Below are 24,935 nucleotides of genomic sequence, written 5' to 3'. Positions count from 1 at the left end.
AAAAATTAAAGACCATAGTCATATACAATGGGTTTAAATCTTATTTTGGTATATTACATCGAAGAGTTTAAAAAATTTATACATTTGATGTCTATTAAAATCCATCTGTATTTTTTTCGATTTATTTTGATGATAATAAAAAATTTTTATGAAATCAGACTGATCACTTTCAAAATTAATCAGATCGTCAGAGTTAAATACATATATTATCAAAAAATAATAATTTACTATAATTTTTTTAATTAAGTTTTTTAAAATAAAAATTATAATAGGTGTCTTTAGTCATATTAACTTAAGAAAAGCTTACTTCCACGGATGTACTGGAGTGGTAAAGTATTTATGAAAATAAGTAAGAGGATGATATGTGTCTTTAGTAATATTAACTAAAAAAAATTATAATAGGTGTCTTTAGTTATATTAACTTAAAGAGAAACATATTTCCACAAGTGTGGTGTAGTCAAGGGGCAATGGCGGAGCCAGCCCAGGTAATTTACCCGGGTTGATTCCCACCCAAATACCGGGGCTATGCTCTTTATTTCTTCAAATTTTCTTTTCTTTTACCTATAAATTCAAAAAAAATTCTTCTTTAATGGTATTGGGCCCCCGGGTTATAGCCCGGAGAACCTTTCCACTAGTGTGGTGCAATCAAGGGGGAGCCACATTACAAGCTACTTCGACTGTAGCCTGAGGGTCTGACGACGTCAAAAAAAAAAAAGTTCAGATTTATGAGTAGGAGAAAGAAAATTTTGAGAGAATGAGGAAGATAGTCCGAGGTATCAGTGTCGACACTTGTAGCCCACAACTCGAGATTAACCAAGTAGATCATCTGGGTTGACTCTACCATTAGATGTAGTGGTAAAGTATTTAGGAATAAGTAAGAGGATCTATGATATGTATCTTTATTAATATTAACTAAAAAAAATTATAATAGGGGTCTTTAGTCATATTAACTTAAGAGAAATTACTTTCGAGCTGTGATGCAGTGGTAAAGTAGTTAGAGAATAAATAAAAGAATCAGAGTTTGAATTTTCATAGGTCAACCCTCTAAATATACATAATCTTAAATTGCGTATTTCAGATTTATTTAGTAAATGAATTATGAGGACTGACTGTCTACCTTCAAGATTAATGAGTGAAGTTTGAAAATCTATATTATCAAAAAAACATTTAAATAAGAATATGATCTATTATTATTATTATTATTATTATTATTATTATTATTATTATTATGAGTTACACAGAACATGAGTTCTAGTGTTTGAATGCTACCAAGAAAAGAAAAGACCTAGCATTGTTTGAAAATCTAAGAAAAGACAATTGTTAATTAACTAACGGATCTACTAGTCCAATTCAAAAAAATAATTACATAGATATTTTATAACCTATGATTTAACATTAAAGAGAATTGATATTTTCTTTGTTTTTTATTTTATTTTGATGCTTGATCCGCATCTAAACTTCAATCCATCTTTAATTCCTGAATCCGTCCCTACTAATAGAGGTGCTCAAGAAGAATACCTCATTTACCATGTCGTTAATTCAAAATTGTTAGAGAACTTTTTGGAACTCTCTTGCCTTCCTAATTACTAGTTCCATAAGTAATTAGTGACACTAGATCAAAAATTTTAAAAGAAATGCTGAGTTTGAAAAAGATTATACATTTATTGTGCATTATTACAAATTTAAGTAATTTTATCTGTTTTTCATGCATTATTTTGTTCTATAAACAAATGTTGGCCGAGGTTTCACAGATCAAGCTAGATGGAAGTGACTCAACCCAAGACTAGGTTCGACACGATCTAATTGTGGATCGCGTCAGGCATGATGCAAGCTTGGGTTCGACATAGACTTGAGCCTAGCTCAACTCACTCATTTAAAAAATACAAAAAATAATTGAAATAATAATAATAAATAAAATACATACTTTTTAATTTGTGTACTTCTTTTTTTAATTTATATTATTTATTTGTTATTTTATTTTTAAAAGTCCATTCTAACTCGGACTCAGGTTAGGCATATGACCGAGCCATGGTTTGTGTTAGACTCAATCCATGATGATTTGTGTTGGACTCGATTTGACACGTCATCTAAAGGGTTGATCAGGATGGGTCCCTCTAATGACCAATGAAAAAGGTAAGCTTCCCTCCCCTCCCTTGTCTTCATAATTCCTTTCTTCCCATTGTCTTGAGAATTTTAGTGAAACATGAGCCTTTTGATTGAGATTAGATAACTCTAATTAATAAAACCTACAAAGTAAGTTTGAAGTTTTAGATTTTGTTAAGTTGATTTCAATAAAGCACTTCAAAAGGATGCACCTTTATTCCGGTCAATACATCGTGAATGATTTCAACACTGATTCAAAACTTGTCGACGTACACGCTCCTAAAATAAAGTGTCGGAGAGAGAAAAAGTGACCTGCAAGGCACTTAAAAAGAAGGTTGGAATGACACCGGGAATGGATATCGACAAGCCACTCCAACGCTCAAATTGAGATTTGGCATGAGGAAGGAGTTTAATGACTTAGGGAAGTTAGGATGGATGTGTGCGTATCTGTATCCATGGGCATGAGTTACCTTTTTATAATAGTTGATTTCTGAAATATTAATATCCGTTTAGGAAACATTCTGATATAGTTATCCTTATTTAGAAAGATTCTATTAGTTTTTATAGGAATATTTGAGAATATGTTCCTACTTCTTTGGGAGAATTAGTTCTATGCTCCTCGATTTAGACGGGATGACCATGTCTCTAGATAAAAATCACATGCTAGAGGTCGACTCCTGATGCAGGAAGTGTGTCGAAGCCGAGTTATAAGGTTAGTACATAACGCAGGGAGCGTGCCTAATCGGAGCAGGAGGTCGGCACGCCCGAGCTGTAGGAGGCATGCCGAGACCAAAGCAAGAGGTCGGCACAAGCAATAGGAGCCTGTCGAGGCCGGAGCATGAGATTGGCACATATTGTAGGGAGTCTACTAAGACCGGAGAAAGAGGTCAGCACATGTTGTAGGGAGCTTGCCGAGACCGAAGCAGGAGGTCAGCACGAGCTGTAGGAAACATGCCGAAACCAGAGCAGGAGATCGGCGCAAGCTGTAGGAGACATGTCGAAATCGGAGCAGGAGGTCGGCACGAGCTGTAGGAGCCTACCGAGGCCGGAGCAAGAGGTCGGCACATGTTGTAGGGAGCTTGCCGAGACCGAAGCAGGAGGTTGACATGAGCTGTAGGAGGCATGCCGAGACCGAAACAAGAGGTCGGCACATGTTGTAGGTAGCTTGCCGAGACCGGAGCAAGAAGTTGGCACATGTTGTAGAGAGCTTGCCGAGACCAGAGCAGGAGGTCGGCACCAGCTGTAGGAGGCATGCCAAGACCGGAGCAAGAGGTCAGCACGAGCTGTAGGAGCTTGCCGAGACCGGAGCAAGAGGTTGGCACATGTTGTAGAGAGCTTACCGAGACTGGAGCAGGAGGTCGGCACGAGCTATAAGAGGGCATTTCGAGACTGGAACAAGAGGTCGGCACATGTTGTAGGGAGTTTGTCGAGACCGGAGCAAGAGGTCGGCACATGTTGTAAGGAGCTTGCCGAGACCGAAGCAGGAGGTCGACACGAGTTGTAGGAGGCATGGCAAGACCGGAGCAAGAAGTCGGCACATGTTGTAGCCGAGACAGGGTTGGCCCGAGCTATAGGAGGCATGCCGAGACCAAAGCAAGAGGTTGGCACGAGCTGTAGGAGTCATGCCAAGACCGGAGCATATATGAGTTTGGGTTTTTAAGTTCATAAAAAAAATTAAATTGATCATCATGCTTACCCTACTTTCTTACATTTTTCTAAACCCATCCTTATAAGATATCCACGTCATCATCAGAGATTCATACTGTATCAACCTTTATTTTTAATTAAATCATCGAAATTTCATTTTAATTTTTTTAATCAAAAGGGTATCCTACTTTATTGTTCAACCTTATATAATTAAGCGGAAGATAATAGTACTAGAGGATAGTTGAGTAATTATACACAGTTAAACAATGTATTAGTGCAACGGAAGCGATTTGAATTGCTAGAGAGGAGGGGTGAACCTACAAATCAAAAACTCGATTTCTCTTGCTAATGTTTTAGCAAGATCACACTAATTAAAAATATAAACATTAATATAAAAATATACGAGATACGAATTTACTTGGTTACAATCTTCGAATTGTTAGTCCAAGAATTATAAAAGCTCCACTAAAATCTCTTTATCGAAATGATCTAGAGGCGGAGAAACCTCGTATAACCGTCGAACGTAAAACAATGAGAATAAAAATCAAGTGTGTGTCTTGATTCTTCTTCGAGCTTTAGTCTATTTATAATCTTCACCTCGATCTGACCATCATACTGATGTGACACTTTCGGACGCTTGAAAACCTTCCAGACGCTTGGATTCATCGAACTTAATTCACTTTGGCAACAGTTCGCTAATGACTCTTAGAGTTGTCAAATAGACCAACCCATGGCAGGGCGGGTTAATCTGTCAAAAAATTCATCATATGGCAGGGTGGGTGGGGTGGGCTGCCCACCAACTTAGTGGGTTAAAAAATCTCCATAACCCAACCAACTCAAGATGGATTATGAATTAGGCGGGTCAACCCATGAGTCTATCAAAAAATTAAAAAAATATAAAAAATATTAAAATTTTTAAATTTGTATTACAGTTTAAACAAATAAAATTAAAATTTTTAAGTTTGGATTACAATATAGACGGGTAAGCCCACTAGTCCATTGAGTTTTCTACTTTAATTTTAAATTTATTTTTAAAAAATAACTTTTCTCAATCCGCGGGTCAACCCAAGCCCGCCACGGGCTAACCCACACAAGTCATGAGCTTAGGCGGATCGATTTACCTGAATCCACCTTAAAATAGATTGATAAAATTTCAACCCTACCCGCTTAAATTGTTGATGGGCTAACCTAGCAGATCCAACCCAAATTGATGGCTCTAACAGCTTTGGATGACTCCTTACAATTCCTGGAAATGATCTGATCGTTTGGATTCTATTGACGTGGACTCCATCTTAACCCGTCTTGGCAACGGTTGCGCTGATTTAGACTAGTATCCGAGCACCCAGAATACATGGGTGTGGGCGCTTGGAGTCCAGGTGCCTAAAACAGCTCCAAGCACTTGGAATGGTCAACCTTGGATTACCATTTTCCTCCTCCATTCTACCTTAGTCGACTTATACAGTCTTCCTTCCAGCTTCTCGTTCTTCAGATGCACCGAGCCATTCCGGCTCACTCCTGTGCGTCTTTCTCACTCCATCAGAGTATTCTTCTGCGGCTCCTCATACCTCGGATGCACCGAGTCTGTCGGCACTTTTTTCATGTCATCCTTCTCATTTACTTGCGTCTTCGGCGAAGGTTCATTAGCTAGAGTACGTGTGTTATCTTAAGTCCCTGTATACATTTAGACACACGTATCAAACATAATACAAACTTAATTTCAAACTTATTTGATTATATATCAAAACTTCACTAGTGTACTAACACAGTGGAGTGGAGCACCCTTTTAATTAAAAAAATTAATCAAACTATGACGTCCTTTTGATAATTGGAAAAAAAAAAGACACCTTCTTTATTTTTGCTCTGAATCAATACCCCTTTGAAAGCAACAATCTTTATTACTAACATAACAGTGGATGGTTAAACTTGAGCTAAGCAACCGAACTTCTTCGCGTATATCATTTCTCTCGTATTGTTTTAAGAACATGTTTGTTATAACACTACAAAAATACAAGGTATTAGCAACGAAAATTTACAATAAAAAATTTTCATCGCCAATTTGCGATGAATTTTACGACGAAAGCCAATTTTTGTAACAAATTTGACGACGAATATAGTTTAGTTGCCAAAATTACGATAGACAAATTTTTATCACAAATTTGTTATGGATTGTTGTTTCATCATTTATGTATTGATATGGATTATGGATGTCGATATTGATATTGATATGAATGTTGACAGGTCATATGTATTTTATGAATCGATCCGATTAGATCGATATTTCATTGTATATATGAGATAATCAACGAATAAGCAGATTAGGAGGAAAAAATTAATTTTGCGATGAATTTTACGATGAAAATCGGATTCGTCGCAAATCGACGATGAATTTTGCAACAAAAATAATTTCGTCACAAATCTATCGTAAGTTACTATTTATCGATATTTTTGCAACGAAAATAATTTTCATCGCAAAATTCATTGCCAATCGGCGACGAATCTGATAACGAATCTGATTTTCGTCGCTGATGACGATGAATTTATTTTTCATCATAAAATTTTACGACGAAATGAGAAATTTCGTCGCAAAGTTTGGCGACGACTTTATAGTAACGAATTTAAATTCGTCGCAAATGATTTTATGATGATTTTTTTTTAAATTCGTCGTAAAATTCATTGCAAAATCGTAATTTTTTTTTTTTTTAGTGTAAAGACTGAACAGATGAAAAGAAGAGCACTACAATAGGAAGTGGTTTGTTCCCAAATATGCTTAATAGGCTTTAGCATGATGTTTTCTTACCAAACACTATCATACAAAGTGGCTTTTGACTTATTTTGATGGTGTTAATTGATTTTAGGAAGAAGTGGAAGAGGAGAAATATCGAAGAAAAAGGGACAAGTCCAAATGGACAAGAGGATAAGGACATCCATCTTCCATCCACTAAAAGAGTAAATATCTATTTGTCTTTGATATCGAATACCTAATTGTATTTGATATAAATGTGTTTAATCATGATTTCTCTAACTAATCATTGTCTAAATCATGTTTTATTAGCACACTTAAACTATAGGATTTCAATTAAAATAATATAACATTTGTGACATGTGTACAATTAGTTTTGTTAGGTTTTCAATTATTCGATTGGGAAGTCCAATGGCAAAAAGAAGGAGATTCATTAGCTCGTTATTTAGTACGAATGGGTGAAATGAGGGAATCCATAAAAATAATTCAACAGGCCCTAGAAGGAATTCCTGGCGGACCCTATGAAAATTTAGAAGTCCGGCGCTTTGGTAGAGCAAAAAATTCCGAATGGAATGATTTTGAATATAGATTTATTAGTAAAAAACCTTCACCCAATTTTGAATTGTCGAAACAAGAACTTTACGTAAGAGTGGAAGCCCCAAAGGGGGAATTAGGAATTTATTTGATAGGAGACAATAGTATTTTCCCTTGGAGATGGAGAACCTCGTACGCATAGTCCTCATTTATGCAAGCAATATTATAAAAAAACAATATCATCCATCATCAAGGAGAAGACGACGGAGCAGGGGCAGGAGCAGGGGTTGCAGCGCCGGGAGCTGCGCCGGAACTCAGAAGCTCCACCATGGCGCGCCGGGGGTTCACTTTTTGCACCTCGCACAGATCCGGCAGGAAAACGCCTGCGATCGTTTGCAAACGAGAGATGGACGATCAAATCTTACTATTCAGAAAAGAAATCAAAGAAAGAGCTTTAAAAGTACCTTCGCCGGCGGCGAGATTGAGGTAGAGGTCGACGATGTTGGGGCAGTTCTGGTAGCAGGAGGCGGAGCAGAGCTTGGCGGCGAAGTCGGGCTCGAGGAGGGCGTCGGAGGAAATCCCGACGGCGTCGCGGCTGACGCCGCATGCGCTCACGCACCCGTCCGTCTCGATCCAGTCCTTCATCCTCCGCCCCACCTCCACCTCCACCTCCGACGTCCGGCACTGGTACTCCGTCGCCCGCCCGTCCGCCCGCTGGCTGCTCTCCAGCACGCACCGCTTCGACTCCGACGAGATGGCGAAGGCGCACAAATCCTGCGGCAGCTGCTCGCATACCACGCCCCCTGCTCGATCGATCGCTCACGTTCATCAATTAATCCAAGAAAAGAATTAAAAAACACAACATAATCTACGATTACGACGAACGAACCTAAAGCGGAGGGGCAGAGGGCGAGGAACTGCGAGAGGAGGATCAAGGCCGAGGCCATTGCCACCGTCGAAGACGCCGGAGAAGCCATTTCCGTTGGGTGGTTGGGCTTCTTCGATGAAGGGGAGGTGGTGCTTATATACCTCGACGAGGTTGACTCTGTTTCCTTGGTGGAGTTTACTTTGACCGACGACGCAACGTCCTCACCGTTCTTTTCGAGGGGTAACGGATTCAACGGTCTACCTCTCTGTCTGGCCGCTCATCACGCGGTTTCAGACCAGGAATTTGCTTTGTTAGGTAGTCTTTGCGTTTACTTGCACATAATTAAAATTTCTTGCTCAAATATTAGGAATATAGATCCATTGACGATTAACAAATACTTTTATAAAAAAAGGATAAATCCCAATTAATTCCATTGACTATCTCTAGGGATGATCAATCCAGCTGGGCCAACAACAAATACTTATATAAAAAAAATGATAAATCCCAATCAATCTCATGAACTCAATCCCTAAAGTTTTCCACGGAAATTTTCCACCGACCACAAAAGTAAATCGGGAAGTACACATAACGGTCAGTCCAACCAATTCAGATGCCCAGCATCCTTTGATTGCGCTCCCCATTTGAAGAAAAATTCTTACAAATACACCGTAATTTGGGATCGAATCAGTGGTCCTGGATGACAACCTGAATGTCTTACTGTTGCACCATTGCCTCAAGGACAACAAATACTTTTATAGTATATTAGGAATGTGTTGATTTGATGTGGATATGTACAGGAACTTGGCAATTATAAGATTCAGGCAAGTATCTAAACAGAAAACAAAAGAGTAATATGGCAATCATAAACAAAACACAAATAGATGATGCATTGTGTCTCCTGAATGAGTTGAACTTTTTTACAATCATTTTCTTTCTCAATTTGAGTGTATTGCTGCGCGGTAAACAAACCTTGGAAGGGGCCATGGAAACACAGGCTGTTCAATATGACCTCCTTGCATTTTGAAGAAGAGTATCGAGTACATCCTGTCAAACATTAGGTTTACTCGTCGACCATCTAGAATTGTTGAATTTTCCATCACTTCCAAGCTTGAAAAAACACTGACCAGGGACAATAAAGACTATTCGAGCTGCAAAAAATTATCCCAGAGAACTTGCAATCATGGAAATTTCCAGTTTTCTCCAGCGTAGGTAGCCTGGTTTCCAGGCTCTTCCTCGATTCTAAGAATCTGTGTTGATAAATAAAATTGTCAAGATAAAAATTTTAGGTAAGATGTGCTATATGTCAAATACTTAAGTTGCACAGCTATTTGTCATGATAGTTCGGGTTTAAGATTTACCCTTATTAGGGTAAAACCTAGTTGCATTGTTTGTTGGCGCTTTAGATTAACTTAATTATTGAGCATACAAAGTAAGTTCAAGAAATGGTGAGAGTAGAAAGACCACAAAACAGAAAGTATGGTCTTGAGTGTGTATACAAACAACCATTTTTTTCAAGTTGAGTAGGTTAGATTTTAAGGTCGAGTATGATAGGTTGGAGTTTTACCCATTCAAATCAAGCTATTTCCTAGGCCAACAACCCACCTTAAACATGCTCCCGTACCAAATTGGTCCCCAAGAGGTTCAAAGGGCACTTCTTGTCATTGAGATCCCAAGGTTGAAGGATGATACCCTTTCTAGGAAGATTGATGATAAACTCTCTTCACTAATGTCTTAGGTTGTCACGCTTAATGAAGGGATCTCTTGAGGTATCAATGGAAAAGCAGTTGATTTGGGGTTCATCACAAAAGCATATATATTTTAGCACTCTTTATCATATATAAATGATATCTTTGTCAATGTATCTTGTAAATAATGATTCAAAATACCTAAAGCTTTTATTTTCAAGAATTTCTTGTCTAAATTTATCATGACTATAATCTGGCTGCTTCTCTTGTTTCTCAAGTTATATTATATATTTAATTAGTTCTCTTTAATGTAAATCCCTTATGAAAAATTTGGTTTACGAAATGGAACAGACAAAGAATGAAATATAGCTATTCTTATAAAAAAAATTTAAAAAAGGAAAAAAACATGTTGGGTGCACCCTCTCTATCCAATTGACACAGCCAATTTACCCATTCAATCCAATTGACCCACCCAATCTACCCACTCAATCCGACTAGCTCATCTAACTCAACAGTTTGCCCACTTAGTTCAACCTGTCCGACAGGTCAACTGACCCAATTAAATCATTCAGAACAACAGACTCACGAACTCGCCAAGTGCAACCAGCTTGACCAACCCAACTTGCTTTTCTAGCCCACCCTGTTCATCCATCCTGATTGGCCCATTTAGCCAATTGTCTATCTGACCTGATCAATGCCATCTAACTCGATCAGCTCAGTTGACGCAATCGGACCCAGAAGCACCCAACCCCTTGCCTTATGTGACCTATTTTGCTTGATCACAATAAATAAATGTATATAAAAAATATTTGAAGGGTTGAATAGTGTAGTGTAAGAATATGAATTCTTGAAGAAATGAAATAGATAAGGAATATGTATTTGGAGAATAGAGCAAGGAATAACAATTCTGAGAATAGAGCAAGGAATAGCTATTACTTAATGAATAACAAATTAGAATTCCATGGGAATTGACATTCCAAGTTCATTTTTATAATCAAACACAAGAATACTCATTCCTTAGAATTTATATAGAATAAAATAGTTTCTCTGTGAATCAGATGTAGCATTAGTTTCCAAAGCTTCATTAAACATTTAGATTTTCAAATTTATTATATTGCACTCACATAATTTAGCTTAATATAGTCTACAAATAGCACAGGAAAAGAAGGTTGATCTTAAATATGATTGACAAGTTCATTGGGAATTTGATGTAAAATGATAGTAACATAGAACTATTCTGGTATAGTTTTATAATAGACAATACAAAATATAAAAGTATCACAACCATTATCTTTATAGGCCTAAACTATTAACCTAAATGTTTAGCCCAAGTTAATAATAGCACATTGATGCAAATGAAGAATATATTTCTCAAAAGTTAGACTTTAGGAGACTGCTATGCTATTTAAGGTAGCGTTTTGATTTAGTATTTGACCTTTTAGAGAATTAAGGATTTATTCTAAAGATTGATTGAATCCTTTTTAAATATAGGATTTCTTCTCCTATAACAGTTTAGTTTGTTTCTTCAAGACTTTTTTAGGTACAGGATTATTGAACAAAAAAATTCAAATAAATCATGTTAAAGTTGTTTATATGGTTAAATATAATATTTCCATTGTAGCTTAATCATATTTACCATGGCAAAGTTAATATAACAAATTATTTTAGTTATCCATACATAAGTGATATTATACATTAAGAATATCTAACCTGATTATACTTTGCGAGACGTTCACCCCGACAAGGTGCACCAGCTTTTAACTGACCAGTGCCAAGTCCAACTGCCAGATCAGCAATAAATGAATCTTCAGTCTCACCAGATCTATGAGACACAATGACTCCCCAGTGAGCATCTTGTGCTTGCTTCACAACCTCTATAGCCTCTGTGACCGTACCAACCTGATTTACCTGTATCATAATCCAGATCCAGAAATCAGCCCCCAATATTCAAGAAACCACAACTTACCACTTAAAATCTTTAGATATCTGCTCTGTTTTAGGGAGGAAAGATTAAAAAGGGTGAGTTTACAGAAAACAAAAATAGCAGGAGCAAAGAAAAGCGGGAAGATCAAAACACATCAGTTTATTTCCAAACCAACCTTCAAAAATGATAGAAAAAATTAATAAAAATGGATTTCATTCCAAAGAATGTATTTGACCATCTTTCTCCTATTTTACTTTCTCAATTTTATTTTTAAAATTTTTAATTTTGGATAATTATTTTCTATCTATTTCAGGGTCTCTATCTTCTCAATCATCCTCCCAAGTAAATAACTTCCTTGAAAGTTTCTTTTCCTCTAATTTTTCAATCTTCCCATCTCAAATATAAACTCCCTTTTTTCTATCATCCCAAGAAACAAATGCCTATATATCCATATTAATGTGAACTCATTCAAAACCAGAATAGAGTTACTAAGGGATGACAACTGTTCATTGTTTCATTACCTGGAGCATGTACACAATTGATTACCTTGAGAAGAAGAGCATTACAAGTATACTCATTTATTGCCCGCTCAATACGTTTTGGATTCGAGACCAATAAGTCATCCCCAACCACCTGCAAAAGATTCTATCAAAAACTTTCCATCTAAAAGTCTAAGATAACTCAGGATAAAGAATATACCTGGCATAAGCCTAGGGCAGAAAATAACTTTGTATGTTCCCAGTCATCCTTATCAAAGGGCTGCTCAATAGAAACAATTGGATATTCTAGCAGATACATGAATTATTAATTGATATAATCATTATACTTCCAAATGGAGTAAATAAAATAAAGAAAAATCAAGTGACTACCTGTACAGAGTTTAGTGTATAACTCGAGCATGTCCTCTCCTGTTTTGAAATTGTGTCCAGACTTGGTTGATATCTTGAAGTCTAAATCATACTTCTTTCCTGATGAGACCAAAGAAATTTAAGTAACTTTGATTCTGAAACAATGATGCATCTGGTATCTACTCACAAATCACAATCTAAACAGAGGATAAGACCAAAGGAATGGTTCAAAGAAAAAGATGATTCAATAATTATAACCCCCATGATCAGATACCTGAATTCCAGGAGGTCCAGTGCAGAATAGGTAAAAAGATAAATCAGAGACACAAGTTGACATTTTAAATAACCAAAACAAGTACATTGAAAAATTAACTTGACATGACATTTGATGAGAACCATGGGAAATCTTATGAAAAGATAAGGCTTGTGTTGCATTTACCAATGCAAAAATCAGTAGCACCGACATCAATTGCCATTTTAATCCTGCCATTATATCCAGCTCGATCAATTGCCTCCTTAGTAAGATCCAAGCACTCAGTGATACTGATGATCAAAAATAAGAAAAGGTTAGTTGATCTATATAAATTGCAAAAGAGATTATTGGGGGGAAAAATACAGCCACAAATTGAATGGCATATTAAAACACAGGTCAGCATGTACCATATATAATACATGCTAGCATAACATAATTGTAAGCACTATGCCTAAAGCACCAGAACATCTTGACTGGGACATCATACATTTACCATGCCAAGAAGGCATAAATCTTTTGAGTTTGTGACATGAGATAACTGTATTTGAGTCAATTATCAAACTAAAAGTTTCTTAAAATAAATAGCAATGACTTTACACTTTGCCATAATTGAAATAGATAGTTATATTTTAGGTTTAATGCAGTGAATAATAGCATAACTTACCTTGAGATATTCAGTGCAAATCCACCATCATCACCTACATTACATGCAACTGAAGCATATTTCTCTTGAATAATAGCCTGCAGTCCAGTCAAAGAATGGAATGAGAACAATAATCATGGAATATGTTAAAACAAGCACATTGAAGTTAAAGGAAATTCTTCTAACTGGAAGAAATGAATTGGGAACTGTAAGAAAATTCTAGAGCTGTAATTCCATAATAATTTGAAATTACCTTACACTGAGGAGATTACTGAGTATCTGATTTTTGCAATATATAAAATTAGAAACAACAGAAAATTATATCATAAGACTACATAGTTTGTGCTTAAACAACTTCAAAAGACTATATCTGGGAGATTATTTTTACTAAAATCCATTTTTGCAGATCAATAACAGAGCCTATGGCTTGGGTTGGCACCTTTAAGTGATGATACGTCTCCGAACACATCTGCATTGCTTCCTGAAAGCTACTTGCACCAATGGGAAGAATCATAATTTCCTACAATTATAGTAGTAGTTAGCTGCAACCTTCACAATTTTCTTACTGAATTGTTAATTGAATAAAATCCAATGTTTGAAAAGAGGAAAATTGAAGGATTAAAAAAAATACTCCAGGGTACAGATATATTTCAAAAAAAGAAAGTCAACCAAAATTTCAAACTGAATAAATGATCAATGAAACAAAAATATGGGCCAACATGCATTTGAGAAGATGCTATCACTATCCACTCTGCGCTAAAATAAAAATAAGATTTAACCAAAAATTGACCATACCTTGCAGCATTTCTAGAGAATCTATAAGCAACCAGTGCAAGTAAATTTTCAAACCAACAATAACTTGAGTTGAGAATAAGGACTAAGAAATTACTTGATTTTTCTTGAACCTATTGCCTTCTAAGGTGATGAATCTTATTTCATAAATGAATTTAAAATCTAAGACGATGTTGTAGATCTCAGAAGCAGCTTTTCTAATCAATTTCCAGTTAAACATATGGATATTAACTTGATTTTCCAATTTTTCTATAACTCAAGAATTTGAAAATGTTAAGTTAGTTTTCATCATGCAGCATCAGAAACCACATTCTCCCATAGAGAACGAGCTCACAAAAAGAAAATAATATTAAACTGAAGATCAACACAAAGGGATTAAAGTCTCTTTTAGACGCTCCAACATTAACGTATTCTCCTGAAAACTAAGAAGAAATAACTTATCCCCAAATTAGTTGGTAAATGGATAACCAACGTCCTAAAATAGCTTATTCTCCTAAACCAAGATTAAATTATCCGCTGTTGAAGCTATCACACATAGATCTCCAACAGCCATTGAAAAGCAAAATCCTTGTACCCAAGGTTTAAAATCTCGATCCGTGTTGAGGTTTCAGTCCTGAACGGGAACGATATCGTACCGTATACCGAACCAAAATGATTTCAATATTTTTTAAAAATATAAAATACATTAACTAAAAATAAAAAAATTAATCTAAATTTTTAAAAAATATAAAAATATATATTAAATTAATGAGATAATTTTATTAGGGTTTAATTAAGTTTATTTAAATTATCCCTACTATAGCTAGGAGTTGATTGAAATTATTAACGTAAATTATTTAATTAAAAGCCCCTTCTCCTTCTAGTTCCACACTGCCAGCGACCATGAAGCTTGTGCGACACATCCCTGGTGGCCTTGGGGCTCGCGTGATGCGTCCCCGACCCTCGTGGGGCCTGCGCGACGCATCTGTGATGCTCGCGTGACACCTTCCTAGTGACCGCAAGGCTTGCACAATGCCTCCACAATGTCCAAGAGGCCCATGTGACACCTCCGCAATGGCCACAAGGCCCGCATGACACCTCCGCGACGACCACGAGGCCTGCGTGACGGCTCCTCGACGGTCGTGGTACCTTGAGCGTGCCGGTTTCAGTCGGCAAGCAGAACAAAATATTTCTCCTGTACCGAGCCGGACAACACGAGATTTTAAACCTTGTACCAATTCCATACTTCTTTGCAATTTTTGCTGCTAAAGGATTTGAACCAAATCCTAATCCCAACCCTACAATAGTCCAAAAGTATTTTTGTTTGCGATGACATATGGACTAAGTCCAAGTAATTCATGTAATTGATCCAATAATGGGCTCACCACTAAATAATTTCCTAAAAGGAATAGGGCTTGGTGTTCTTGGGATATTTTGACAAGGATAGCAGCCATGGTTTAAAATATCAAGTCATGTCGAAGTTTCAATCCCGGATCGAAACGATACAGTTTCGATATCATATTATGTCGTGCCAATATAATTTCGATATTTTTTAAATATAAAATATATTAACTAAAAATAAAAAATTTAATCTAAATATTTAAAAATAAAAAATAAAAGATTTTTAAAAATATATATATATATTAAATTAATAGGATAATTTTATTAGGCTTTAATTAAACCTATTTAAATAATCTCAATATAACTAGGAGTTGATTAAAATTATTAACCTAAATTTTTATTAAAAACCTAAGTTTAAAAAGTCGTATTATCACTATTCTACGCAACTAAAACCAAGACTGGGACCAAGGCAAGTGTCGCCCGCGCAAAGTCTCCGGAGCCATCGACGACCCTGCCGACGCCTTCAGAGGCATCACTGGACCTGAGCGACGCCTCCGGACACATCGCCAATCCCAGAACGATGCCTCCGGACTACATCGTAACACCGTATTATCACTATTCCGCGCAACCGTGGCAAGCACAACCCATGCGACGTCTCTGGAGGCATCGTTGGACTCAAGCGATGCCTCCGAACAACGTCCTAGCCAAAACCACTAGTGCCAGTGTCGGTCCGCTGGCGGAATGAGAAATTTCATCGATATCGAGTGCAACGACTCGAGATTTCAATCCATGATAACAACAGTGCCTTTTTGCTCTGCTTCGTGACCAGGTTGTGTGGGCAGGCAAGTTAGATGTTGTCAGAGGATGCCCAACAGGTGAAGGCAAGAAGGAGAAAGTGTTTGGGTCTCTGTTGCAAGTGATCATGAGCATAGAGATCGATCTGGCATCAATTTTCCTAGATTTTAGAGGAGAAGACGATTCTATTGTACTATAGAGAGGTTCCGACCAAGGTTTAAAATATCAAGCCATGTCGAGGTTTCGGTCCCGACCAGAACGATACAATTTCGGTATCGTATCGTGTTGTGTCGATATAGTTTCGATATTTTTAAAATATAAAATATATTAACTAAAAATAAAAAATTTAATCTAAATATTTAAAAATAAAAAATAAAATATTTTTTAAAAAATAATAGGATAATTTTAAGAGACATTAATTAAGCCTATTTAAATTACTCCATCTATAGCTAGGAGTTAATTATTAAAACCTAAGTTTTAAAACTTAATTTCAAAAAAAAAATCTGTGCCATCGCGACAATGCATGTGCGGGCCGCGTGATCAGGGCACGCGCAACCCGCGTGAGGCCTCCGGAGGCATCACCGGACCCAGGCGACTCCTCCAGTGGCATCACTAGGCCCACTTGACACCTCCATCCCGACCGGAACGCTGTGCTGGTGCCGATCCACTGGCGGAACGAAAATTTTCGCCTATATCGAGCGAAACGGCTAGAGATTTCAAACCTTGGTTTGGGCACAAGAGATGTAAGAGGCAAGCGCAGATGGCTCTATTCACAACAAGAGAGTGGCATTGATAAGCAAAGGTGTTCAAGCGTGGTTCCACGGAGGAGGTTCTACTGCTTGGAGAATCAGCGGTGGAAAACAAATGTGATCTAATGGAAAAGTATCAAGCAAATTTCACAATTGCTAGAAACAAAGTTGATTGTTGGATGAGATTGACAGATGCATCAGAAGGGTCTTTTAACCTGCAAAGAGGAAAGTCTTGGTTGGTTTAGTAGGAGGTGGAGAGCACCACCTCAAGAGAATGAATCTGAAGATCATGCAAGGTCTAGTTAGGGAGAGGAGTGTTATGGAGATGAGGTGGGTAGTGAGAGCGGCAAGTGCTTTGGTGGAAGACAAGCTGGTGCAAAAACATTAGGCTGAATACAAAAGGATGATGACGATAGACGAGTTACATGTCAGGATGCACGAGAGGATTTTAGAGGTTTCTATAGGAAAACAACGTTTAAGGCAGTCTAAGAATTGGAAATAATTTAGAAAAAAATTCTAACATTTTTATATAGTTTACAAATTCTATAAGTTTTTAAATTTTTAAGGATTTGCTATATTTCTTAGAGATAAATTAGACCTTTCAAAAGTTGATTACAATTTTAGAGATATAAAGGCATTTTTTAGACAGTTTATGGTGCATTTCATTCATAGGAATACCTATTTTATTCCGTATGAATTCTCATAGAATAACTATTCTTATCTTTGGTAGCAAAAATGGCCATAGAATCCTTATCTTATTTCAAATTCACAAGGAATATTTTGTTCATTTCCTATTCTAGGAATAACTCTTCTTTATCTATTTTCATACTTCATATAACACATTTGATTGATTCAATCAAGTCAACTAAGTTGGTCAGTCAAGTCGATCCATATGGGTCGGTTAACCCAAACGGGTAATTGAGTCTGATGAGATGGTCAAGCCAAAGGGTTCAAGCGAGACAATGAGTAGGCTATTTGAGTAGGTCAATAAGGCGAATTGGCCAAAGACGGTAAGCAGAGCAAGTTTATCAAGTTAATCATAAGGACAATCGAAATAGATTTTGTAAGTAAGATATATCAAAAAAAATTTATTCATGTGGCGATATTTTTTATTTTGAAAAGTTATTCCTTTCCATTATATCCTTTTGAATCAATGAATGGAATAGTTATTGCACATGTCCTCCTTATGCATTTTATTCCCTAGGAATAAGTTATTCTTATCTTTTCTATTCCATAAACTAAACATGCTATTAATCTAATTTGAGTGTATTAAAGGGGTTAATATCCTTGTATTGAATTATCTTTAAGTTTAATAATATTTCTCCTTTTCATGAGTCAAGAGTCTGAGTTTTGGACAGCACAATTAGTTTGTGCTACATCAATTAGTATCAAAGCCAAATTCTTGATTTGTTTTGGTACTATTCTAGGTATCATTTGTGTTTAGTTCATTCAAGTGCAAGACCACTCCAATCTCACTAATCCAACTCTTTTACCATCCCAAATGGAAGTTGTATCAAATCACCTTCATCCACCATGCCAAGCTTCTCCTACTCCCAATCGCCACAAGACACTCCTCACCACCACTCTTCTTTATTGCGCTTGCACACAACCACGTCTCCCTCCAACTTCCCAACCTCACAACAAACATCACCCAGTGATGTGATTTGCACTATCTTCGCCACCCGCAAGGTTGGATTTGTTCCCAATGAGAACCTATACATCACACTTCTCATCTGTTCACTTAACACCATGTGCATCGCCTGGTGGCCTTCACAACCCTGCAATCCTCCTATGATAACTATGTGTCAACAAGCAGATTACAAATACAGCTAAATAGCAAATCCGACCTCCACAGCTGTGGCCACTTCACTTATGCACTACTGTAATAGGAAGCATTGCAACTCGCTTTTGCAACCGCTACTGCCTTCTAGCTTCACTGATCAATGCAACCAATGGTGGATGCATCTAATCGCGATCAATAAAGGACTTTGTTTGGGCCCTATTCATGCTACTGCACCTCCTACATTTTTGGAAACAACCCCACTGACAATCCACCACTTGACACCAACAAGATATGTGCATCTCTACGAGCAAACTGAGATCAAGTTCCATGACTGCTTTTCACAACATCACATCAACCACACACACAATTTAGTCATCTGAAGATGTTCAATTGGTCCATCAATTGTGTTGCCTTCCTATCCTCACACAAGCGACAAGAATAGGTCCCAATCATATCATGTAATTAAAGGGGCTCTTCGATGATCTCAACTTTCTTTGTTCACGAGGAAGGCTAACATTCCTCTTAATCATTCATGAGCCTCGTTTTAAGAAAAGAGAGGGAGTGAGAAAATGGCAAAGATATGAAAATTCCCAATATTATTGGTTACTATAGCACAGTAAATTATTGAAGAGGTGGTTCCCATTCCTTTGGGATCTTATACAAGATCAAGATTCCATCCCAATTCAATTGTAACTAGTAGCTTACAAGTTTAATTTGATCTGGTACAAAACATCTAAAATTTACAAGAGTGAGAATTTCTATCCATTCATCTAGACTCAAACTTTGTGTCAACTTCAACATCTATAAGGCTTGCATTAGTATAAGCACTCTTTCTATTTTTTTAGAAAAAAAATCTATTTATTTAATTAGTAATTTAATTTCCTACATTTAATTAGGTTTTCTCACAATTTTGCATATTATCATGCATCCCTCAAAATTATAAAATCCCTCCGTGCATTATATTGGCACTAATTTAATCATGTAGCACTAAAGCCATTACCTCATATACTCATAAAATTCCTTCATGCATTAAATTATAAAATCATTCATGCATTAAGAAATATGTTGATACACCTCATAGACTCGGAAAACAATGTAAAGTATACCTACACACTCACCATCCCTAGAAATTCCATAGGATATTTTACACAAGTATTTACGTTCATTCTTGTTGGGAAAAACTTGATTCTAATGTATGTTTAGTTAATTTACCAACTTATCTAACAATAGTTTATTTTTTAAATTGGAGATTATTCTAACTTATTAGAAGATATTCAAGCTTCGTCTTTGTGTGTTGACTTTGTCATAGGGGAGTCACTGAAAGTATGTTCACTTCTTGATTAGAGACAATGTTTCCTGACTCATTACAAGGGATGACCAAAAAGCAAAAAAAAAAAAAAAAGTCAATGCTTAATTTCAAAAATTAAAATTAAAAAAAGTACACTAGTTCTTCACTCATTAGAAGGGTTGCCCAATAATATTAACAAAGAAATCAACCTCGACAAACTTTTCATGAGGCAGACACTAATAATTGGAATTGACTATTGAACATTCGCCTAGAGCCAAGTTCTCCTTGATGAAAGAGAATGACATAGTCCACGAATTGGACATCAATTTAGAAATTTCTACTAAATTTTATAATTTACAAATTTTATTTTGAATTTTTTAAGGTTCATTATACATCCTAGAAATAAGTTAGACTTTTTAAAAGTTGGTTATAATTTTAGAATAAAATAGGCATTTTTGACGACTTGGTCTTATTTCAAGTCCATAAAAAGGGTTAGGATCCCATGTATTGAGTTATCTTTCAGTTCAATAATATTTTTCCTTTTTGTGAGTCAAGAGTTCAAGTTTTCGGTGAGAAGATTAGTTCATACTACATCAAGGTATTCGAACTGAGTGGATGCAAAGTATAATGGATAAAGGAAATACATTGAATCAAGAACCGAATCAAGGGTTAGGCTTTATAACCAATTGATGCAACACCACGAACTAACAATATCACGTGGAAAACAAACTCATAAAGAGAAAATATCCCAACATTGACCTATTCTCCTAAAAACTAGATAAGATTCCTAGTTCCTTTGTAAATAGATAAGTAACTTTTGAAAATAACTTATTCTCCTAAAACAAGTCATAAATACCTAGTTTGCAATGCCTTAATCAAAATAAAATCTTACAACACAAAAAACTATGATTTTCTAAATTATAACCTTCATATATAAATTTTCTCAATTTAAACCACTTCATATTGCTGGGAAAAAAAGTTTTTCAAAAAAGTGTAGCTATGCAGATATGGTTATTACAATTTTGCATATTATTGATGGTGTTGGATTAGTAGCAAGCTTGTCTATTATCACACTTGGTTTCTTAGAAAAGTGATGTGTGCATAATTCTAGGACTACAAGTAGAGTCATAAGAAACTTCCATGCATTTTGAACCTTATAGCAGTAAATATGTGAACTAAAAGCAATAAATTTATTAAAAATCTAACATAATAATGTATACACCCTCATAAGAAACCAAACTTCATGCTCTAATAGATGGAAAAATTATATGGATAGCTTCTTGATGATCTTAATAGCTACACATTCACACATTTAAGTGCATAACAGAAAAAAAAATATCATAATTTGAGGATGCTAATCAGGAGAGGTACAGGTCAAACCTGAACAGCCAAATCATTCCAGGCATGTTTTCCACCAGAAATCACTGTAACAGCTGGAACAGGAAGCACCGGTTTGCTTTTACCAGAAAGATCAGCAATATGTTTGTACAACGGAACCTGTAAAAACAAGGAGATACTGAATAAACTTAAGATTTATTAAACAAAAACAAATTGACAATATCATACCTCTTTTTCAGCAGCACCAGCCTTGCAAGCAGCAATTGACACAGCTAACATGGCATTAGCTCCAAGCTCAGCCTGCAAAATAAAGCCTTCAAAAATCTTCTGCCACTATCACATCTATTCAACAGTTACACAGATGAGATAAGCATGATGTAGAGTAATCTCTCCATAATGAAATTCAGAAGGAACAATGGTTAATGTTATACCATGTTTATTTGATATGATTTGTTCTCTGAAAAAATTAGAAATAACCAAGTTATTGATGCACAATCATGAACTAGCAAATGGATTTTGCAGGAAAGAACATTATTCAGCAAATTATAGAAAGAAATTAAGGATTTTAATTAAGAAATAGTCAGATATGGTGAGCAGATTGCCAATAACTACAAAAACTGGCAAATAGAGAAATTTCAACAGGACGACTTTTGAGAAATAAAAGCACAGATAGTCAACAGAAATATAGCTTTATTATAAGGGAAAACATTTACCTTATTCTCAGTTTTGTCCAAGTCTATCATGGCTTGATCTATCTGGGATTGAAGCAAAGGATCCATTCCAATCAATGCTTCTGAAATCTTCTCATTGATTACATTGACTGCTTTTAAAACACCCTTTCTGAGATACTTCCCTTTGTCACCATCACGTAATTCAACTGCCTCGTATCTGATTAAACCAATAAAGACAGCATGATATTGGGCATTTAGGCTTCAAGAAATTTTTTTAAAAAAACATGGATCTTGTCAACCTCTGACTACTTTTGACTATAAAACTACCTTCAAACGATACATTCACAATTTCAACACTAATGATTCAGCAGTTATAGTTTGCAGGAGAGGCACCTTTAGTTTCAGACTATGAATACTCACCAACAAAAGCTAAGGTAGTAAAGATACTGAGACTCAACAAACCAGTAGGTTTACAGCATAGTTAATATTGGCAGAGAACAAATTGAATATCTCCAGCCAAAAAGGAAAACAATTGTAAAAGAAACAATTTTTAAGGATAAGGAAGCTACCCTCCAATATATAAAATAAGAAACACTGAGACAAAGTTGTGAAATGAGTAGAAAACGAGCCCTGTGCAAGAGCTACATTGCCAGAACTAAGAAAGTGATATCGAGAGTAAAACTATTCAAACCTTCAAGGCACTGGCTGTTAATATTCCAAAACTAGCATCATCCTCTGACATCAGAACATGAATCAAGCCCAAGAAGATGATTCTAATGTGATTTGACAAGAAATATTGATAAAATCAGCAAAATTCTTACATATTTAGTGTGAAACACATTTTTTGAAATCATGTTCTGATCATTTATAGGCTGTTTCTTCCTATAAACTGTCTTGAGCATGAACTATCGAATCCCATTCTGAACAAAAGTCAGCACTATTACTCGCTACTGAACAGATAGACAAAAATTCCGAAGAGAAAATTTATACATATCACGATTGGGATCCCTCATAGGGACGAGGCAGTAATAACCGAATCAGATTACATTTGTGACACTACTACATCGCAGAAGAAGAGTATACAATTGAATCACATACATTCCAGTGGTGGCGCCGCTTGGAACAGATGCACGATACATGCCCTTGTTGGTGTAGAGATCAACTTCCACAGTGGGGATCCCTCGGCTATCCAAGATCTGCCGCGCTTTGATCTTGGTGATGACAGGAGGGACAGCCTTCCTCATGTGATTGGACTGCCAAAGGAAAGGAAACAGTGATGATCAGAGGGCAACAGAAAATCCAACAGAGAATAACAAATGGAAAGCGGTAGCGCAGATGGGAGGGAGCTCGCACAATGAAGAGGACAGGGTCGGAGGCCTTGGCTCGGACGGCAGCGTTGACGGCATCCTCGATCTTTCGGGAGAGCATGTGCTTGTCGAGGTACTCCTGCACCGACATCTTTTCCTTCTTCACCTCCTCCGGCGTCCACGTCGTCTCCGGCAACGCCCGCCTTGGATCCGAGGGCTGACTCTTAACAAAAAAAAGAGGGATCAGTCTAAGGATTTTGCGATGGCCAATTGAGGTGATGCTTCTCAGTGGATCGTCGCCGCTGCAAGGCCGGAGTACGAGGCGAGACGGCGAGGGTTGAGCGGAGAATGGCCCTGCGACGATTTATCTCTTGTAAGGTACTGCGAACGATGCCATCGCTAAACAACTTCGAACGGATCGAAGATGGACCTGTGGATTCGGGTTTGGATCCGATATTTAAGCTTTGTTGAATACTTTCTTCCTATTTCAATTGTACTAGTGTAAAAGATCCCTATCCATTTGTCACAGATTTCAGATCCTATTTGAAAGAAAAAAAAGTCCATCACTCCAACAATTTTATATAATCGATTTTATCACTATCTATGAGGAGTTATGATTGATCGAAAAATTATAATTAGTCACTACAAAGAAGATAAAAGTCGAGATTCAACCCTTATCCATTACAGTAAATCTGTTCTACAGTAACCAATTCAATTATGTAGAAGAGCATAAATTTCAAATCCGATCCCATATAAAAGAGAGGTATATAAATATTCTTCTCGGAAATAGATGGTCGGATATAAGCTAATAGTGTATATTATATGTACGTTTAAAAAATATATAAAATATTTTAATATATTTATGACATGAAGATTTTAAAGAAATATTTAGAATGATTTCAAATTTGAAAAAAAAATTATGAACTAAGAGAATGAATAGAAAGGTTCAAAAACCTGTAACGCCCGCCCTTACGTGGGCCCTTGACGGACGCTACAGTTCTACTTTTCATTTATTTCATTCATTCAACTATCATATGCGAACAACTAAAACTTTTACTTTGCAGCGGAAACATTAATACTATTTACAACAGAAGTTCATATATGATAGCCTAATAATAAAACTAACCTAGGTTGCATGGTAAATCTCGATTATAAAGTTTTTCGAGTCATTCATAAAACATGGTAATTAAAACATTGTTTAACATGCATAAAAATATTTGCATGGCCAAGGCTTGGTCAAGTCACCACCACACACATCTTCACTGCCCTGTCCCGCTGCTTCCCATTTCTTAATACCTGTTAGTTGGATCTGCAATATAAGGAAGTATCTATAAGCATAAAGCTTAGTAAGTTCCTTTCCTACTCACAAAATCCAAACGTTACATAGCATCATAACATTTAAAACATGAAAGCATATCAATATTTCTTAAACATGCCAAATCAATATTCTCGTTCACATTTGTATCATAAACATGAAAATCATTTCCTTTTGAAAACATTTAAACATAATCATAATCATTCTTTGGGGATCCCTGGCTGTGTACCAAAGCGCGCTCCCTAATAGTCACTGGGGTAGCGAGCCGCCAGCCTAAAAGGGGTTCTACCAGGCCCAACCCTTGGAATTGGTCACCTGTGGTCTCACTAGGC

At 36.4% G+C, this 24,935-nt stretch overlaps 2 protein-coding genes across 3 annotated transcripts; both read right to left on the bottom strand.

Annotated features, from left to right (window-relative positions):
* Positions 1–7,209: 7,209 nt before the first annotated feature.
* On the bottom strand, positions 7,210–8,016 carry LOC141845284 (uncharacterized). Its single transcript, XM_074733346.1, has 3 exons — positions 7,914–8,016; positions 7,489–7,827; positions 7,210–7,407 (listed from the first exon to the last, which is right to left on the bottom strand). The coding sequence occupies exons 1-3, from the start codon at positions 7,999–8,001 to the stop codon at positions 7,274–7,276; spliced, it is 561 nt and encodes a 186-aa protein (XP_074589447.1). The 5' UTR covers positions 8,002–8,016; the 3' UTR covers positions 7,210–7,273.
* A 739-nt stretch (positions 8,017–8,755) lies between these two features.
* On the bottom strand, positions 8,756–23,643 carry LOC141845136 (cytosolic enolase 3). Of its 2 annotated transcripts, XR_012603219.1 has the most exons (14): positions 23,335–23,643; positions 23,080–23,234; positions 22,024–22,198; positions 21,539–21,610; positions 21,353–21,469; positions 13,685–13,765; positions 13,267–13,343; positions 12,789–12,892; positions 12,371–12,469; positions 12,201–12,286; positions 12,048–12,134; positions 11,288–11,485; positions 9,017–9,139; positions 8,756–8,936 (listed from the first exon to the last, which is right to left on the bottom strand). XR_012603219.1 is itself a non-coding variant. In XM_074733185.1 (13 exons), the coding sequence occupies exons 1-13, from the start codon at positions 23,437–23,439 to the stop codon at positions 9,071–9,073; spliced, it is 1,425 nt and encodes a 474-aa protein (XP_074589286.1). In that variant the 5' UTR covers positions 23,440–23,643; the 3' UTR covers positions 8,756–9,070. The 2 variants fall into 2 exon arrangements, 1 of the variants encoding a protein (XP_074589286.1); XM_074733185.1 differs by having other exon boundaries at positions 8,756–9,139.
* Positions 23,644–24,935: the final 1,292 nt, after the last annotated feature.

The sequence above is a fragment of the Curcuma longa genome, chromosome 14 (genome assembly GCF_044706935.1).
Source record: "Curcuma longa cultivar G26 ecotype Majalengka, Jawa Barat chromosome 14, ITB_CL_G26_1.1, whole genome shotgun sequence".
NCBI classification, from domain to species: domain Eukaryota; kingdom Viridiplantae; phylum Streptophyta; class Magnoliopsida; order Zingiberales; family Zingiberaceae; genus Curcuma; species Curcuma longa.
This window is presented reverse-complemented; position numbering and strand designations above follow the sequence as displayed.

What these genes read in the sequence shown, in the direction of transcription:
- LOC141845284 (XM_074733346.1), bottom strand. Translation starts at nt 8,001, where the DNA reads ATGGCTTCTCCGGCGTCTTCGACGGTGGCAATGGCCTCGGCCTTGATC. An exon ending in CCTCTGCCCCTCCGCTTTAG is followed by an intron (nt 7,828 to 7,913) that starts GTTCGTTCGTCG and finishes TCGATCGAGCAG; the next exon opens with GGGGCGTGGTATGCGAGCAG. An exon ending in CAATCTCGCCGCCGGCGAAG is followed by an intron (nt 7,408 to 7,488) that starts GTACTTTTAAAG and finishes AAACGATCGCAG; the next exon opens with GCGTTTTCCTGCCGGATCTG.
- LOC141845136 (XM_074733185.1), bottom strand. Translation starts at nt 23,439, where the DNA reads ATGTCGGTGCAGGAGTACCTCGACAAGCACATGCTCTCCCGAAAGATC. An exon ending in CTGGTGCTGCTGAAAAAGAG is followed by an intron (nt 21,470 to 21,538) that starts GTATGATATTGT and finishes TTGTTTTTACAG; the next exon opens with GTTCCGTTGTACAAACATAT. An exon ending in GTCTCGCAAAGTATAATCAG is followed by an intron (nt 9,140 to 11,287) that starts GTTAGATATTCT and finishes TTATCAACACAG; the next exon opens with ATTCTTAGAATCGAGGAAGA.